This window comes from Maniola hyperantus, chromosome 16 (assembly GCF_902806685.2).
Source record: "Maniola hyperantus chromosome 16, iAphHyp1.2, whole genome shotgun sequence".
NCBI classification, from domain to species: domain Eukaryota; kingdom Metazoa; phylum Arthropoda; class Insecta; order Lepidoptera; family Nymphalidae; genus Maniola; species Maniola hyperantus.
In genome coordinates, this window is record NC_048551.1 from 5,789,795 (window position 1) to 5,808,756 (window position 18,962).

The 18,962-nt window shown below is 38.6% G+C and overlaps 1 protein-coding gene across 8 annotated transcripts in view; it reads left to right on the forward strand.

Annotated features, from left to right (window-relative positions):
• The window catches only part of ASPP (Ankyrin-repeat, SH3-domain, and Proline-rich-region containing Protein), a 302,304-nt gene that overhangs the window by 283,099 nt on the left and 243 nt on the right, over nucleotides 1-18,962 (forward strand). For 6 of the 8 annotated variants that reach the window (XM_069503952.1, XM_069503953.1, XM_069503954.1 and 3 more), the window contains 9 exons: nucleotides 10,282-10,463; nucleotides 13,124-13,286; nucleotides 14,091-14,942; nucleotides 15,093-15,455; nucleotides 15,545-16,192; nucleotides 16,745-16,827; nucleotides 17,130-17,245; nucleotides 17,569-17,670; nucleotides 18,074-18,657. In XM_069503952.1, the coding sequence (XP_069360053.1) occupies nucleotides 10,282-10,463; nucleotides 13,124-13,286; nucleotides 14,091-14,942; nucleotides 15,093-15,455; nucleotides 15,545-16,192; nucleotides 16,745-16,827; nucleotides 17,130-17,245; nucleotides 17,569-17,670; nucleotides 18,074-18,390 (2,826 nt within the window). In that variant the 3' untranslated portion in view covers nucleotides 18,391-18,657. The remainder of the gene's footprint in view (nucleotides 1-10,281; nucleotides 10,464-13,123; nucleotides 13,287-14,090; nucleotides 14,943-15,092; nucleotides 15,456-15,544; nucleotides 16,193-16,744; nucleotides 16,828-17,129; nucleotides 17,246-17,568; nucleotides 17,671-18,073; nucleotides 18,658-18,962) is intronic. The other 2 variants (XM_069503948.1, XM_069503951.1) reach the window with 2 other exon arrangements.

Here is an 18,962-nt window from a genome sequence, read left to right on the forward strand (position 1 = left end):
CTCATCCCGTTTGCCGCGCTATTTCCAGTTTTCTAGGAAGCTTTCTTGTTCCTAGCTGCTTTTATTTACTAACTAGGTATTTATTAACCGACTTCAAAAAAAGGAGGAGGTTCTCAATTCGTCGGAATCTTTTTTTTTTTTTTTTTTATGTATGTTCCCCGATTACTCAAAAACGCCTGGACTGATTTTGAAAATTCTTTTTTTGTTTGAAAGGGTATACTTCAAAGTTGGTCCCATTTCAATTTGGTGAAGATCTGATGAACATCTTCGAAGATAGATACTGGAACTCCTCAACGGATAAGAGTAAATTGCTCGCGATCAGTGTAATAGCTTAGTAAACAGTAGATTTTTAACCAGGCATAGCATAATTCCATGGGGCCACTAAAAATTGTGAAATAAAAAATTTTTACAAAAAAAATAAAAACCGACTTCGTTACATAAACACTAAAAATTGAAAAATAATTTAATTTATTACCGAATATATTATGTATACAAGAGTTAATATAGTTCCATAATAATATTTTTTGGGGTCGGTGCCAATGAGGTGCCATTGTGGAGTCCCATAAAAATATGAAGTCTAGACGATTCGCGCAGCTAAAGCTAATTGGCACCGGCACCAAAAAGTATTATTATGGAACTATATTAACTCTTGTATACATAATATATTCGGTAATAAATTAAATTATTTTTAAATTTTTAGTGTTTGTGTAACGAAGTCGGTTTTTATTTTTTTTGTAAAAATTTTATCAATCAATTTTATTTTTCAAGAAAACTTTATTATGTAATTAAAAGGAAAAGAGATACTCCCTCAGCAATGAGTTTCCGCTCTCGCCGTGTAAGTCGAGTCTTGAAATTGACTTTTTTTTAACTTAGGTACGGCTGAATTTAATAATAAATCAATCTATCTCTAATCTGTTGATAAGTTAGTTAGCAACGTGTTATTTATCAAAAATTGTATCGTCTTTTGACAAGTAACAAACATTGATGATAAGTAACTTATCGACAGATAGAATTAAATTATGAAAACAAAAACTTATTCAAGGTTGTAACAGTGTCCTATTCTAAAATAACTTCCTACTCTACTCCGCGTCCATAACGAAGTGAGTGGGTACAATCGACCTTATTACGAATTTAAGACATCCTAACCTAATTTACCCGGTATATTGGAGCTTATGAGATAAAGTCCAATCATCTGCGAAATCACATTACTTGAAAGGTCTGGCTATATTGGACGTGTGACGGCCGCGGTAGGGACGTGTGACGGTCGCGGTAGGGACGTGTGACGGTCGCGGTAGGGACGTGTGACGAGATTGATGACATCAGCAATCCAAGCACTGTCAGTGTGACAACGCTTTTTCGCAGCTGCTTAATCGGCAGTGTTGCAAAAGCTGTGAGAGGAATGTGAACTGATTGTGTTCAGGCTCTAGAGTCTAGTACCTACATCAAATCGTTACATTGAACGCGTATACGATTCCTAATACAAGTGCATTTTGTTGATTGTTGATCAAAACAATATGATATCATGCCTTTAGTTCGTAACTGCGTCCTAGGACATGACGGCCGATAATTTCGCGTGTGTCCCGCTGCCAATGTTTGATTTAGATTCTAATTTGACAATTAAATGTGTGATGTACTTTATATTGAACACGTTTCCGCGCGCATCTTTGTCGTCCCACGTTGTGTCTGACCAATGCTTTAGATCTTAACTGCGTCCTAGGTCATGACGGCCGACTAATTTCGCGTGTGTCCCGCTGCCAACGTTTGATTCAGATTCTAATTTGACAATTTAGTTATAGGTACAGCGTCGTGCGCGCTACATCCAATTTCACTGACCTTCCATACAACGTGGGTGACTTATAAACAAACGGTCAAAACAATTTATGTTCCAAGTGTTTACCAAGTGTTTATGCAGTGTTCTTATGAATCTGTGTTTTTGTTCGAAAGTGGACATAGCGTTATTTGATGGGTATTCTTTTTTTGTTCAACTAAAAAATTACCTAACTTTTGACTACGATTTCACCCGGTGATATGATGATGCAGCTAAGATGGAAGCGGGCTAACATGAAATCGGTTTGTATGTTCTAGTTAGGTATACATAAATACATGGTTTTCTAAATTAGGTAACTTAGCATGAAAACATTAGGTGCACAGTGCACTTTTAATTTTAAACATTAAGTTCTATTAAGCTTTTGCCGTGGATGTAGATTTAATTAGCTAAAAACTTTTATTCTGGATTAAAAAGTACCTAAGCTATTTTTTGCCTCTTTTACCATTAAAACACCAAATCGATCCGTTTTCCGTGAAACTATGACACACTAGCACGATTTATAAAGTAGGGAGATGTGTAGGGTTAGGATAGGGGATTTTTGAGGATTTTTAGAGTTATTAGGGTTAAATAAGGAACTCTTGTTTTGAATCTTTGAACTCTTGTTTTGCTTTGTCTGTCTGTCTGTCTGTGGTTCACAAAAATTTTAAAGATTTAAACTATTAAGAAAGCACAGTATAACAGGTAAATTAGTACTGATTTAAATTTAAAAATAATAATTCAGGGTAGGTACCTCCTGATAATCAACCGAAAAAATTATGGTTTACCTACGCTCTCGAGTGATGCCTCGTTGAGTAGATATTTTAAAACAATTATGAGGCTTTTAATTTTTGAAAATAAAAACTACCATTTAAGAAATAATGACCGTCGAAATTTTTTGCAATTAGTATGACTACCTGTAGGTACCCTACCTATTATGCGTATTCATATTAAAAACTTGTCAACCGGTTTTTTAATAATATAAATTAATTAAATAGCACCCATTAAATCATCCTAAAAATATATCATAAAGTAAATGTTAAGAGTTGTTGAGTGTTGAGTAGAAAATAACTTTATTTTAAGAAATTGTGATGATATTATTTTCTTTGTCTCCTTTTGTTAGAAAATAAATTAAGATTTAATTTAACAGCAAAAAGGGAAGGTCCACGAAGTAACAATTTCGGTAATACTGCTACCGAAGTGATAATAAATATTAATTAGCGATCCTTATTAAAACATTTATGCATCAGTACCCTTAAGTATTATAAATGCGAAAGTGTGTGTTTGTTGGTTTGTCCTTCAATCACGTCGCAACGGTGCAACGGATTGATGTGATTTTTTGCATGGGTATAGATAAAGACCTGGAGAGTGACATAAGCTACTTTTTATCCCGGAAAATCAAAGAGTTCCCACGGGATTTTTAAAAAACCTAATTCCACGCAGACGAAGTCGCGGGCATCAGCTAGTGTTCTAAATAAATAAGAAAAATAGTAATAATATCACCTGGGTGATCAAAGTGGAACTAAAATAATGGAATCTTCTAGGAATTATTTACCTATTACCTCAAAATTAGCTTAACAGTTGAGCGGCCAGTGTGCCCTATTTAAACATAGATGTAACTTATTTCTTACTAGCTGATGCCCGCGACCGATTTAGGTTTTTGTCCTTCCCCGGGATGTAACCTACCTCTGTACCAAATTTCATCAAAATCGGTTAAACCGTTGGGCCGTGAAAAGCTAGCAGACAGACAAAACACTTTCGCATTTATAATATTAAGTATGGATTTTATCTATTAATTTTGGTAGAACTTGGTAGTTTAAGCAAGATGGTTTTTGAATTTCAAGATGTTCTTAAATATTAAGATGTTCTTACATTGTAAGGGTCTCTTTGATGTAAAGGGTTTCTTTTTTATTCCCACTGATATATTCGAATATTAACTCACCTATTGAACATAGATCATACCTGTCTGAAACCTAAGTCTGCTAGAACTAGCAGAAAAACGAGCACTGAACTTTTCTTTGGCGTCTTGTCAGCCTAGAATTATGGCTTTTCTAATATTTGATACGACATATTGATTTTACTATTAATTAACTGCCGCACTCAGAGACGCTTAATCGTTACTTAAGTTTAGTTAAAACGAGACAGAGCTATATCTCTCACATAAATCTGTCTCGTTTTAACGATTAGCAACTGATTATGCGGCTGGAGTAATAAATATGACACAATATTGGTTGGAGCGAAAGGCCGCGCGCTTTTCTCCGCCCGCTCTAATTTCTCCTGGCTTGAAATAATATTATATCTAGTAGTTTTTAGAGTATCGTACCGAAAAGAGTAAGACGGGACCCTATTACTAAGACTCCGCGGTCCGTCAGTCTGTCCGTCTGTCGCCAGGCTACTCTCATGAACCGTGATAGTTAGACAGTTGAAATTTTCATAGATGATGTATTTCTATTGCCGCTATAACAACAAATACAAAAAAACAGAATAAAATAATTATTTGAGGGGGCATATAAAAACGGCAAAAAGCCACGTTTGTTGTATGGGAGATACAACAAACGTGGCTTTTTGCCGTTTTTATAGATAATGGTACGGAACCCTTCATGCGCGAGTCCGACTCGCACTTGGCCGGTTTTTTCAAGTTTATGTTACCTATAAAGATCTCCTAATGAGATAGTTAATGTCTAACTTGTCTTTTTCAAAGAATTAAAAAGTTGTGCTGTACTTAAATACTAGCCTTTACACCGTATGACGTATTTAAGCATCATCATCATCATCATTAGATCACCGATAGACGTCCACGGCTGGTCATAGCTCTAATATAGCTGGTATCGAAGCATATCTACCTAAGTAAACCTATTCAAACTTCTACTTAGTGTACCTACCTACCTATTTAGGTAAGGTAATCACATTATCACTTTAAAGTAATTCTGAATGTAAATAAAACTTTGGCTTATCGTTAATCACGATTTTCAACGGTAGGTATCTAATTTCATCTTTGTCTACTTTGCCAATTTACGAAATACCTCCGGGATGAAATTTGTCGAGAGAATCCCCCGTCTTGAGAGGCTTCGATAAAAATGCCCCAATTGTATTTTAGAATTTCTCCGCTTTGAAAAATCAGGCTCTTATATTTTATTTGAACACTGTCCAGTTTAGTTTTTTCACGGCTTAATTATTATTATTTGACACCGCTCAATTTGTGGCCTTATTTTAAACAAGATGATGCCCGTGAATTAATTCACTTGGGTTTAGATTCTTTTTAAATCCCCAGGGAACTTTTTGATTTTCTAAGATTTCTTGATTTGAAAAGTAGCTTATGTCCGCCCTCGGGATGCAAGCTATCTCTGTAACGTTAAAATTAAAAAGCTAGCACACAGACGAGTAGGCACACTTTCGCATTTATAATATTAGTAGATATGGATATGGATTATTATCCGTAGAATAGGAAAATCCTAGGTAATTGGGTATCGAGATTATTATTTTAATTATATTATAAGTTCTTAGGTATAGATTTTTATTACCTACCGGTACTAGAATCCCAAACATGGTACAAGAGACACTAGTACATGAAATCAAAAAATAAGTAAGCAAATTTTGTATCGCAGATTTTTATAAGGAACTAGCTTATCCTCGCGACTACACAAGATTTCAAAGCCCTATTTCACCTCTTTAGGGATTAAATTTTCAAAAATCCTTTCTTAGCAGACGTCTACGTCATAATAGCTATTTGTATGCCAAATTTCAGCCCGATCCATCCAGTAGTTTGAGCTGTGCGTTGATAGATCAGTCAGTCAGTCGGCTTTTCCTTTTATATCATTACCTCGTACGATCTACGACAATCCTAAATCCCATGATAAAGAAATCTCAGCGAAAATCATTCTACTCTACCGCTTTATCTTTAAGAAGGTGCTTAAATGAATAAAATGATTAATTTATTGAACTTAGAACCTATTCAACTACTGCAGAGTTTTTTTAGATCGACGAAGTTTCATAAGTATGTCGGAGAACAAGGGGGATGGCCGACATCAGAAGGAAGTAATTTCAATTACAATCATTGTAATACTCACTTATCACACGTGAAAACCACTAGCGTAACGTAACGTAGCTTAGCTAAACCTAACCCTACCTAGCGACCGGCTCCACCATGTCCCCATACCGGCCCCAGACCAACCAGCTAACCTAGCACACCACAATTAGTTCAATTAACATCAACTACAACGATCACGTTTGTCTAATACAAATTGGAACGATACAAAAGGACTCACCCGATAAACAACCTGTCTAGATCGCCAAAACACACTCACAGCAACCTTTCACAACCTAGTAGTATAACCTCAAACAACTAAAACCACATTAGGTCACAACGACAATGATAATAATAAAACCTACAGTACGACACACATAGTATCCACTGAGAAGCGACTCTGGCCAAAGCCAAACGAATAATGTCTCGTGACACACTGCGCATCTCATTTTATAATCTCACAATGACGGTGGGGACGATGACGCGATGTTCAATGAGCAAAGTGTTTACAATTAAATGGCGGCGAGCCTACACGGCCATTCTGACATGCGTACGTCCTCGTACGCCAAGTATTACAAAGTATGTGAGAACAAAACCATAACCACAAAATCATTTTACCGCTCGCCCATCCTGACTAACTACTAATCGTCATTGAACACTTTTCGCATAACTTTTTCTCATCCAAACAGCCACCTCGCCGTTTATCATCTAAATGACCACCTCGCCTTTTATCATCTAAATGGCCACCTCGCCTTTTATCATCTAAATGGCCACCTCGCCTTTTATCATCTAAAATGGCCACCTCGCCTTTTATCATCTAAATGGCCACCTCGCCTTTTAGACAACCCCTTTTTTTTTTAATCGAAGCTAGTGTGTGAATAATTTTCAAAAATGTGGGCATAGATCGTGTATCCCACTTCTGATGTCGGAGAACAAGGGGGATGGCCGACATCAGAAGGAAGTAATTTCAATTACAATCATTGTAATACTCACTTATCACACGTGAAAACCACTAGCGTAACGTAACGTAGCTTAGCTAAACCTAACCCTACCTAGCGACCGGCTCCACCATGTCCCCATACCGGCCCCAGACCAACCAGCTAACCTAGCACACCACAATTAGTTCAATTAACATCAACTACAACGATCACGTTTGTCTAATACAAATTGGAACGATACAAAAGGACTCACCCGATAAACAACCTGTCTAGATCGCCAAAACACACTCACAGCAACCTTTCACAACCTAGTAGTATAACCTCAAACAACTAAAACCACATTAGGTCACAACGACAATGATAATAATAAAACCTACAGTACGACACACATAGTATCCACTGAGAAGCGACTCTGGCCAAAGCCAAACGAATAATGTCTCGTGACACACTGCGCATCTCATTTTATAATCTCACAATGACGGTGGGGACGATGACGCGATGTTCAATGAGCAAAGTGTTTACAATTAAATGGCGGCGAGCCTACAAGTATAATAATATTAATGTTGCGCTGTATTGTTTTTTGCAATTCATCATTCATTATTGCTATCATTATATCGTTAATTCATACGATCATTGGTGCAAAATTGCTATTACGTAGCGATTCCTGATCGCCATTAATACAAGTGATTTTGGCGTGTGGGAGTGCAATCAGAAATGAAAATTCAATATCGGAATCGCTACGCTTGACATTGCATTGTATTAATGCATCGCCATCCGATCGCACCGATATGCGGAATTGACTGAACTAAATTGAAGTGTCTATAAAATACCTATATTCATCTACATTAAGTATATCGAGTTTTTTACATTGCTTGTACTGAAAAAAGTAGACCTGTCTTTTTCCTGACCTGTGATTTAATTTAATAGCACTACGGGTCATACTTATAGCCAGTGGCGTGCACAGGGTTTGAACCTAGGGTAAGCATTAGTTAGCTAACTACCTATTTAATGACAGGTCATCATGAAAAATGAGCACATAGCCATTTCAACTAGGTAAGCAGTGCTTTTATGCCTCTATGACCTGCACGCCACTGCTTATAGCTATCTATCAATGAAAGAATTTTCAGATCGGATCATTAGTTTCGGATATTATCCCTTATATCCAATTAGCGGTTCATCGAAAAATTGACTTAAATTTCCTGAAAATGTGGTCGCTATTGTAACAGTTGGATATTATCGGACAAAATTAAATCACAACCAATTTCCATGTACCTATCTAATACTTGTAAACCTACTATTATATTAATAATACTAATATTTATTTATAGATATTAATATAATAAAGGTAGTAGGTAAGTAGTCCCTTTATATGGTTAGTGAAAACTCTACTCTATATACCAAACTATTGCACTGATCGTGAGTGAATTGTTTAGCGAGGGTTAAATAGATGAAAGCCTTTCAAGTTGAAAAAGTGTACTTAATAAAAATCGGCCCGGCTTTTTTAAGTCGCTTGAGAACATGAATAATTTACTAGCTTTTACATCCACGGCACCTACATACTCGTATAATTAATACTTATGTTAATTATCTCCTACCTATGTTAATTTGGATTTAGACCATTAGAAAGTGAAAGCAAATAAACATATCTTTCTTTATATTATTAGTAATAGGTGTAGGTAGGTATATACATAGATACTTAATCAAAGTGTTATGACAAACAGTGAATAACATAGAGCTCGCACAATGAAACGATGTCAACTCAATTGATCGAGAAGCCATTACATTACCTACCGCGGCTTTATCACGCCACCTATCTAAGTATACGTTCCGAATCCGTTCCATCAGAACGACTTTCCATATCAAAGGATTTTTGCTTAGGTTGAACATTTTAGTGTTCCACGATAAGAATAGTAGGTAGATACTTACTCTTGAATCTTGTCGTAGTCGAAATAATGTACGTATCGACCTTTAGAAGGAGATAGCAGATTTGAAGAGCGTTGTCTCTGTCATTGAAACCGACAAAACGTCATATAGGAATGAGATAACCAAAGAGTTTCCACAGGATTATATGCCTAGACAATAAATAGATAATAAGCAATCCTATCTGTAATAATCTGTTGATAGGTTACTTAGTAGGAATGTTATTTGTCAAAAATTGTATGGCTCTTTTTTGAGAATTTACAACGTACTTCATCATCATCATCATGATCAACCCATCACCAGCTCACTACAGAGCACAGGTCTCCCCTAGTGAGAAGGGTTTTTGGCCATAGTCTACCACGCTGGCCAAGTGCGGATTGGCAGACTTCACACCTTTGAGAACATTATGGAGAACTCTCAGGCATGCAGGTTTCCTCACGATGTTTTCCTTCACCGTTAAATCAAGTGATATTTTAATTACTTAAAAACGCACATAACTCCGAAAAGTTAGAGGTGCGTGCCCGGGATCGAACCCCCGACCTCCGATTGGAAGGCGGACGTCCTAACCACTAGGCTACCACAGCTTTTAACGTACTTACTCATACCTAACTTATCGACAGATACTATTATTTTCGGCCGTCATTTGTATAACATCAGAAACCTAGGTACCTATTACCTATATCTAACGGAAAGCAATAGGTAAACATAACATGGACACCCAATGATCTAATGTCAGCCCAATTTATGTTCTACCTACCGGCAATTTATCTGACTAGCAATCCATTCACGACGTGTATCAGTTCCACGAGAATGATTTTTTCCATGTCAACGATTTCCTCTTCAGTAATGGTCGATTTCATATTTTTTGGCGTATGAGGATACTTGTAATATGAATTGAAAAACTTAATACGATTGACGTGACCTGTTTTGTGTGGTTTACTGGAAAATTGGTCCAATTTACTTTGTTATTACGACGCAAAAAACTTCCTATTATTGGTAAAGCAGGCGTCTCGCCGCAGGAGCAAACTTAGATTATTTTCTTTACACAATATTGTACGCGACAGGTCGAGATAGCAATCGGGGAGGGAACGCCCCGCACACCCGCGCAGCCCCCGCGCTAACCCGGTGCTGGTCCATTAAAAAAACTGTTTATAATACTTAACTACATATACCTTATACCTAGATAATGGAAAATTACTAATGTAATGAAAATGAGTTCCAACTTCCAATATGGCAAAACTATGGCTTCCACGAATCGAGGCATATAACACCAATTTGTACCTATTAGTATTGTGTAATGGTATCGTCTGATCAAATACAGGGGTGACTGGTAAAACGTCACGATCCCAGATACGGGGAGTTCAAATAGGTACCATCAAATGTCCTGGAGCAAGAATCGTTTTCAGTCAGACTAGCGCACCGAGGGTTCCATACTCGGTTATTTTTTTCGTCATTTTGCATGATAAATCAAAAACTATTATGCATAAAAATAAATAAAAATCTGTTTTAGAAGGTAATGCTCTTTCATAATATGATACGTCACTTGGTATAGTTACCTACCTATCTACTAATGTTATTATTTCTTTTCTTTTCAGTACCGGAATAAGTTAAACGAACAGCAAAATGGCAGACTATCAGCGCAGAGAGCGGCCCTTGGTGCAAGACAAGAGGAAATGCGGAGTATAGACCGAAGGGTGTCCGAATTGCAGGCGAGGCTGTTGAGAAAGCGGGCGCTCAACCGACAGCTTGCGGCCGCGCATCGACAACCCCAGCAAAGGTAAACCTTACTCTTTTCCATTTTTGACTGCATGATAATCAATAATTCGTACAACCGATAGACGTTAGAGGCCCAAGGTGCTGGAATGGCGACCTCACACCGGAAGACGCAGCGTTGGAAGACCCCCACTAGGTGGACGGACGACATCAGACGAGTTGCAGGGAGCCGCTGGATTCAGGCGGCGCAAGACCGTGGCGTGTGGAAGTCCCTACCTATGTCCAGCAGTGGACGTCTATTGGTTGATGATGGTGATGATGATAATCAAGCCTATAGGCGCGAACAAATTATATCGGACGCGGCTGACAGGCGCAACTTATGGGTATCTTATAGTTACCTCGCAAGCCACGTCCCAGACGACTGTGCGCTGCACACATACCTATCTGCAGTAGACGAAGTTTTCGCTTGTCGTAGTTAGTACCTACTCATAAATAGGTACCTATTGTTTGAACTTTTAATCTGTAGCGAGCTAGCAGCGAGCGTCCAAGATCTTAATAACACGCCTTTATAAGATTTTCCATCAAAATAAAACTTTAAACTTAAGAGTCCTTTATGACGTCTTCAAGAAAATGGACAGTGTTACTTACCTACTCAGTGCTGTTATTTGTTTCATACTTCTGTTTTACTAAGAAAAGATACTTCAACATTATTACTTATCTTGAACTTGTAATTACTTTCCAAGTTCCTGTTGAATGTTTTACAGTTATTTATCGTTGAGAGTCCCGTTAATTTAACTTTATTATACTGTTGGCCTGTTTTTGTCGTACTACTTAAATAAATTGTTTGTTGAACTAAACATGGGTAGGCAGATTAGATTATTTTTGTAACATCATCGTCATTATTTAGCACAGTGTGGTTTCGCAGACTTCACACACCTTTGAGAATTACAACATTATCTAGAACTCTTAAGGATGCAGTTTTTCCTCACGACGTTTTCCTTCACCGTTAAAACAAGTAATAATTAATTACTTAAAACGCACCTAACTCTGAAAAGTTAGAGTTAGGTACATGCTCAGGATCGAACCCCCGAATAAAAGGCCGACGTTTTAACCACTAGGCTATCACCGCTTTCCCAAAACAAAAGTACAAAACCTACTCATACTGATACTGATTTGAAAATAATAACGTTTTTATAAAGTGTGGTGTAGATAATAGTGCCTATTTTGCTTGTACCTACATAAATTCTTCACGAAATAAAGTGGTCTGAATTTAGTGCCATAGTTTACAAGAAAAACTGTGGCAATTTTTTTTTGTAGAAAACTATGGCACTAAATTCAGAGCACTCCATTTCGTGAAGAATATATACAAACAAAATAAACACTATTATCTACGAGTACCTACCCACATTTTTCGGCTAAGTATACTCTATTTATTACCTACTTCTGATTCACTTTCTTTTTGAGTTTATGTAGGACGTAAACAAGCAGTGTCAATAATACTAATTTCTAAATCTTGAAATGAATATTAAAATTTGGCCATATTTTCACGTTTGTAAGTTCGGTTACAAACAAAGGAACTACCTACCTACTTAGGTACAACGTAAAACGATTTATGTAAAGCATGTCGGAGAAATTTAATTGAAATTCCGCCGATAAGAAGCCGAGGGTGGCGAAGGAGGGCGCTTATTCGGTTTTTGTGAAAAATATTAAAAGTGATCGTAACTACCAATTTATAAAATGTCTATCGTGTAAAAAATGTGTTTTAAATGATTAAGGAAAGGAATTGGAACGATGTGATTGAAATCTTGATTGAAACTCTTCATTTTCTAAATAAATCCTTATCTAACTAATGTTTGAAAGTGATTCAGTAGGTAGTTAGTAGGTAGGTACTGGGTAAGGTACCTACCTAAATAATTAAAATCTTGATACTTTACTGTTTTCCTTCTTTCTCTGCTTCATATTCCTCCTTGCTTTTAGGTTGTGTCTTTTCCATTTATTATATAATTCTTCTTCTTCTTCTTCCTTACCTTATCCCACGCTACGTGGGGTCGGCACAACATGTCTTCTTCTTTCACTCATTCCTGTCATTCGTCAACGTATTATCCACTTCTTTTTCACGCATATCCTCTTTCACGCAATCCATCCACCTTTTCTTTGTGTTAAGTTAAGTTAAGTTTTCTTGGGATAATAATACGGTTGACTTTCAGATCCTACCCCATGCCTAGCTAGTGTTTATGACACTAGATAGGCATGGCATGACTATTCTGATTTCGACTTTTATCAATGATAGTGAAAATAACTAAAAATAGATTAACGTGTTCTCCAAAGAACGGTGGACAGGCAGAGACCAAATTCGGATCACCCATCCAATTACCGACTTGGATCAACGTTGCTTAACCATCACAAACGATTTGCGCTGTCTCAGCAAGTCTACGCCACGCTTAAAAAATCATCGCAAATCGCCCTCGAAAATCATCATCTTCACCAGCCATTGTCTATCTTCTGTTGGACATAGGACTCTAACTGTTTCCTTTCACATCCAATCAATACCAGTCACTTTGTAACCGACTTCCAAAAAGGAAAAGGTGCTCAATTCCGTGCGTTTTTTTTCAAATACACACTTTCCGGATCCTCGGTAAACGACTTTTTGACTCCAAAGTCCATCAGTCTTCCAACAGCCGTGAAAAGTAGCAACAACTAAACCTATGTCCAAACTGTTTACAGAACGAACAACCCAACGCCGATGCAGCAGCTCCCCAACTACCCGGCCGGTAACAACGCAGCGAACAGCCAACCAAAGAACCCGCAGGCGAGGGGGAACGTAGCCGCAGTGGAACCGTACAACCATGTTCCACACGCGCAGAGCCTTCATAACAATAACTTCCAAGTAAGTGAACGGTCGTCCGCCTTCTAATCGGAGGTCGGGGGTTCGATCCTGGGCACGCCTCTAACTTTTCGGAATTATGTGCGTTTTAATTAATTAAATATCACTTGCTTTAACGGTGAAGGAAAGCATCTTGAGGTAGGTAACCTGAGAGTGAGAATTTTATGAAAACATAATGTTCTCAAAGATATATGTGAAGTCGGCCAATCCGCACTTGTCCAGTGCGGTGGACGATAGCCAAGCCCTTCTCTTACTGTACTTTACTTTGCTTTAACGGTGAAGAAAAACATCGTGAGGAAACCTGCATGCCTGAGAGTTCTCCATGTTCTCAAAGGTGTGTGAAGTCTACCAATCCGCACATGGCCAGCGTGGTAGACTATGGCCAAAACCCTTCTCACTCTGAGAGGAGACCCGCGCTCTGTAGTGAGCCGGTGATGGGTTGATCATGATGATGATGAAGTGAACGGTGAATTAGTCATTAGAAAATGCTTTCTGTTCTGGGTGCGGGTGATTTCTTAAACGCCATATGTGGAGAACCGCTTTAATGATAATACTAGATGATGCCCGCGACTCCGTCTGCGTGAATTTAGGTTTTTTTAAATCCCGTGGGAACTCTTTGATTTTTCGGGATAAAAAGCCTATATCCTTCCCCGAGATGTAAGCTAACTCCGTACCAACTTTCATCAAAATCGGTGAAGTGTTAGGCCCTGAAAAGCTAGCAGACAGACAAACAGTTTCGCATTAATTTATATTTAACAAGTGAACTTAATTGCAATACTCTTCAAATTTGATGTTATCTTTTTACAGGCCATGAAGCAAAACGTTATTCAAAACAACGTGCCATTAAAACAGCTGACACAAAGTGATAATATTCAGAGTCATCTAATACAACAGGAAGCTCATTTCTTGCAACAGAAACAGATGATGAATCCCTTGTATAACGGTAACTACCCTCACATGCCAGCGAACGTACAAGATAGTCAGTACCAAGGGCAATATACAAACAAACATGAGGGTAGCGCATTTAGTCATGTTCAACAAGGTATTACAAACGCGTATGATCAGAAACCAATGTTTGATCATATGAATAAATATTCTGAGTATCCGAAACAACCTCAATATAGTCCAAATAGTACAAGCAGTTCAAATAGTAACCAAACTGGTAAAGAACAGAAAATAAATGAACAAGAATTTCCTCCAGAATTTGCAGCAAGCAAATCTGATCCTAAATATCAAACTTTACCATACAACACTAAATTCCCAAATGCTAATGGTAAATTAAAACAACCTGAAGTCAATGGTAAAACCATCGAGCAAGATAATAAGAATCAAAATGCAACGAACGTGAATCACATGACGGTGCACTCGACGCCTCTCTCGGTTGTGAACAAAAGTTTGGCGACGCCACTGAGTCAGAACGAAGCAACATATCAACAGGAACATACATATCAGCTGCAAAAATCAGACTCTTCTAGTAGATGTAATCAAGAGGGCAAAGAAAATCATGCATATCCACAAAATTCTAGGTTAAGTCACACCAGTAGTCAAAATAACGATGGGTCTCGAAATAGCGGAAAGAGTCAGCAAAGCAATGCTAAAGGCAGCTCTCCAAGTTTACTATCGAGTACAACATCAGCCAGCAGTTCTATAGGATTTGGGGTAAGACAACTTTTTTATAAAAATCATTCAAAAATCATTTTTCATTCAATGGTAGTTGTACTGTATCCATTATTGCTTATATAATCATGTTATAGCTAGTTACACCTTCATATGTAAATATTGCCATCAATCATTCATTAATCATTACAGAAACCCGTATCGAGTGTAGCACCTACATCGGTTCAGGTCTCGAGTGGCAAACCATCACCCATATATCAGACATCTTCAACAAAAATTCAACCAGTTCAACCACAAACTGTCCAGACTCAAAGCATAACCGTATCGAATCATGTAACTAGTAACGTGGTTAATTCCCAACCCCAGATTGTTAGAAACACGGCATCAGGGCTATCTACAGGCACTTCCAGTTCAAACTTCAATGGCCAGAATGCATCATCACAAAGCATCTTGCTATCCCCACCACAAAGCGCCAGTACACCTTTATCTACGCCAGATGTTAGTGGAATGGACAAATCACCTAAACCAGCATTACCTCCTAAACCCACTATCAAGGTAAGTTTTTATAATAGTTTATTATTCACTTGCTGATAAATAATCACAAAATATCACGTTTATGTGCACAAATGATTTTCATGTTTTAGACTCCACCGAGACAATCAGTCAACCATGATGTAGGGTACAATCAAACGACGGAGACAATGAATGTGCCCACAGTTTCTATGCCCGATTTGTCAAATGATAGCGAAGCGCAAAATCTGAAAGAAGCAAGTAATGGTAACGACATGATAATCAAGGCTCGTCCATTGACGATTAGAAAACCTCCTATAAGCGAACAACCAAAGCTTAGAAACGTGAATAATACGAAAAACTCCATAAACGTTAGCATAAACCGACGTATAGAAATGCCACCAGCCTTCTTGTTCCCAGAGATGGATCACTTAAACCTTGATTCAGCTCCAAGTGAAATGCAAAATGGCCAGAAGGAGAAAACGAAGCCAAAAGATGAAGTTGATAGATCATTGAATAACAATATATCGTTAAATTCCAATGAAAAACAGGAGGACAGTAAAGATGGTGTTTCTGATATGACAGAGCAAATAAGTTCTGTAGATTTGAACGGTCAGGATTCTCAGAGATCTGAGAATGTTTTGAGGCGGTCAAAGAAAGGCAATTTGAAGCAAGGAGGAAAGGCTCCGCTGGCGAGGCGAGTGAGCTTTGATCCCCTAGCCTTGCTTTTAGATGCAAGTTTAGAGGGTGAATTAGAGCTTGTGAAGAAGACGGCAACTCAGGTAAAAACTTATTATTTTTCTGGAACATTAATGGTAGTAGGTACTCCGTTGGTACACAAATCTCTTAACTAAATGGACAGTTGACACGTCCAAAATGAGTGCTATCTTTTAACAAAGTTCTTTGCGTAAAGAGTATGTAGGGAATTCGCCGTTTCATGTCCATATTAAATAACAGGTGTGAAAAGTTAACTAACAAAATTAAGAAGTTCAGTTTCGTTTAGACATTTAGGCAATTTACCAAAAAACTAAAGGACCGACATAGCTCTCAAGGCTTGCACGCTGAAGTGGCAGTGTTCTGGTGACGTCTGTCGATGGATAGATATATTGGAGTTGAAAGGGTGGAGACTCTCCACCCGATACTCTTTCGCTGGAGACCCCGTCTTGGCAAACAGGGTGTAAGGCGCTCCACAGCAATATTTAACAGCACATTGGTTGAATGCAAAAAGGCAAAGATAGAGCACGTAAGCTAAAAGAAGCCACATATTGGCTGAAGATGATGATGATATGCAGTAGGCAAATAAATTTTAGTTTAACGAATAAATCTTGTTTTAGGTGCAAAATGCAAGCGCTGCCAATGATGAGGGTATAACGGCTCTTCACAACGCCATTTGTGCCGGACATTTTGAAATAGTCAAGTAAGATTTATCTTCTTCTAAATATAAAAAAGAAAAACTGACTGACTGACTGACTGATTTATCAACGCACAAGTCAAACTACTTGACGGATCAGGCTGTAATTTGGCATGCAGATAGCTATTATGACACAGACATCCGTTAAGAAAGGATTTTTGGAAATTCAAACATATAAGGGGGCAAAATAGGGGTTTGAAATTTTTGTAGTCCACGCGCACGCACACGTTCAAGTTACAGAGGCATACCTAAAAATGAAGTCATATAATATGATGATAGACGTTAAAGACAATTTTTATGAATTACAGGTTTCTGGTAGAATTAGGTTGCGACGTCAACGCACAAGATTCAGACGGTTGGACACCACTGCATTGTGCCGCTTCGTGCAACAATCTTCCGATGGTGCGGTTCCTTGTCGATAATGGTAAGTAAGAATCCATTCCATACTAGTATTGTAAATGTGAAAGTGTGTCTGTCTGTCTGCTAGCTATCCACGGCCAAACAGTTCAACCGATTTTGATGAAATTTGGTACAGAGTCAGCTTACATCCCGAGGAAGGACATAGACTACTAGGAAAATCAAAGAGTTGATCAAAGGCATCAGCTAGTTTATTAATAATAATAACGTAATTGACCTGCTAAACATATTATCTACGCAACGCAGTACAGTGGACAGGCATCCCCAGGCTGTCTACGAATTGAAGCGCGTATAAGAAGTTTCTAAAATTGTTTTTTTTTTCATTTGCAGGCGCTTGCATATTTGCTACAACATTGTCAGATCACGAAACAGCAGCAGAAAAATGTGAAGAGGACGAGGAAGGTTTTGATGGTTGCTCAGAGTACCTCTATAGTAAGTTCTATATTTTTTTAATTAAAAAATAGCTAGCTAGCTAGCTTATAATATCTGATAGTTTTAAAACTCAGGCACCTATACAAGCCCACATTGAAAGTCGTATCAATCGATTGAGAGCCACGTTGCATTTCTTACATCTCCTACACTGAATGGAAAATTGAATAACGTATTAAAAATGAGGCGTCGTCGTATGACACCCGACAGAAGCGAAGCTGTACTATGTCTCGCTCACTCATGTGGGCACCAATACGTGCTCGGCGCTGCTCAGCTAACGAATCGCCTTCGTTTCGCCAAATGTGCGTTCAGACTACAGTTTTACGAATCGTAAAACTGACGCATCGCTTTAATACGCATAGTACTATAAAGAGATGTCTAACTTCATCTGATTGATATTTTCCAGGTGTTCAAGAAAAACTCGGCATTATGAACAACGGATTAGTGTACGCCGTTTTCTCATACACTGCCGCGCGAAGCGACGAGTTGTCGTTTGAGATGGGCGCGAGACTACAAGTGCTGAGGAAGGGAGACGACAACGAGCGGGAGTGGTGGTGGTGCAGAGACGACTCGGGGAACGAGGGTTACGTGCCTAGGAACTTGCTGGGGGTGAGTATCATGAGTGGATACAGCGAGACTACAAGTGCTGCGGAAGGGAGACGACTACGAGCGAGAGTGGTGGTGGTGCAGAGACGACTCGGGGAACGAGGGTTACGTGCCTAGGAACTTGCTGGGGGTGAGTATCATGAGTGGCTACAGTGAGACAACAAGTGCTGAAGAAGGGAGACGACAACGAGCGGGAGTGGTGGTGGTGCAGAGACGACTCGGGGAACGAGGGTTACGTGCCTAGGAACTTGCTGGGGGTGAGTATCATGAGTGGCTACAGTGAGACAACAAGTGCTGAAGAAGGGAGACGACAACGAGCGGGAGTGGTGGTGGTGCAGAGACGACTCGGGGAACGAGGGTTACGTGCCTAGGAACTTGCTGGGGGTGAGTACTATAAGGAACTACGTATATACAGTAAACGGTATTACGGTACTAATGAGTTACCTTCGAGATTGGCGGGAAGATGCAAGTGTGAGCAAAGGAGATGATGGCGAAAGATGAAAGACATGTAGGGGGTAAATACTATAAAAATCTAGGTATACATGTAACACAATGATTAGCTGGACGAGAGTTGAGATTAACACAAGGTGAGGAAATGGTATGAGGACAACGGGGATACTGAGAAATGAAGATGAAGCTAGGAAATATCTACCTACCTACTATCCATCTTTTTGATACTTTAAGAAATG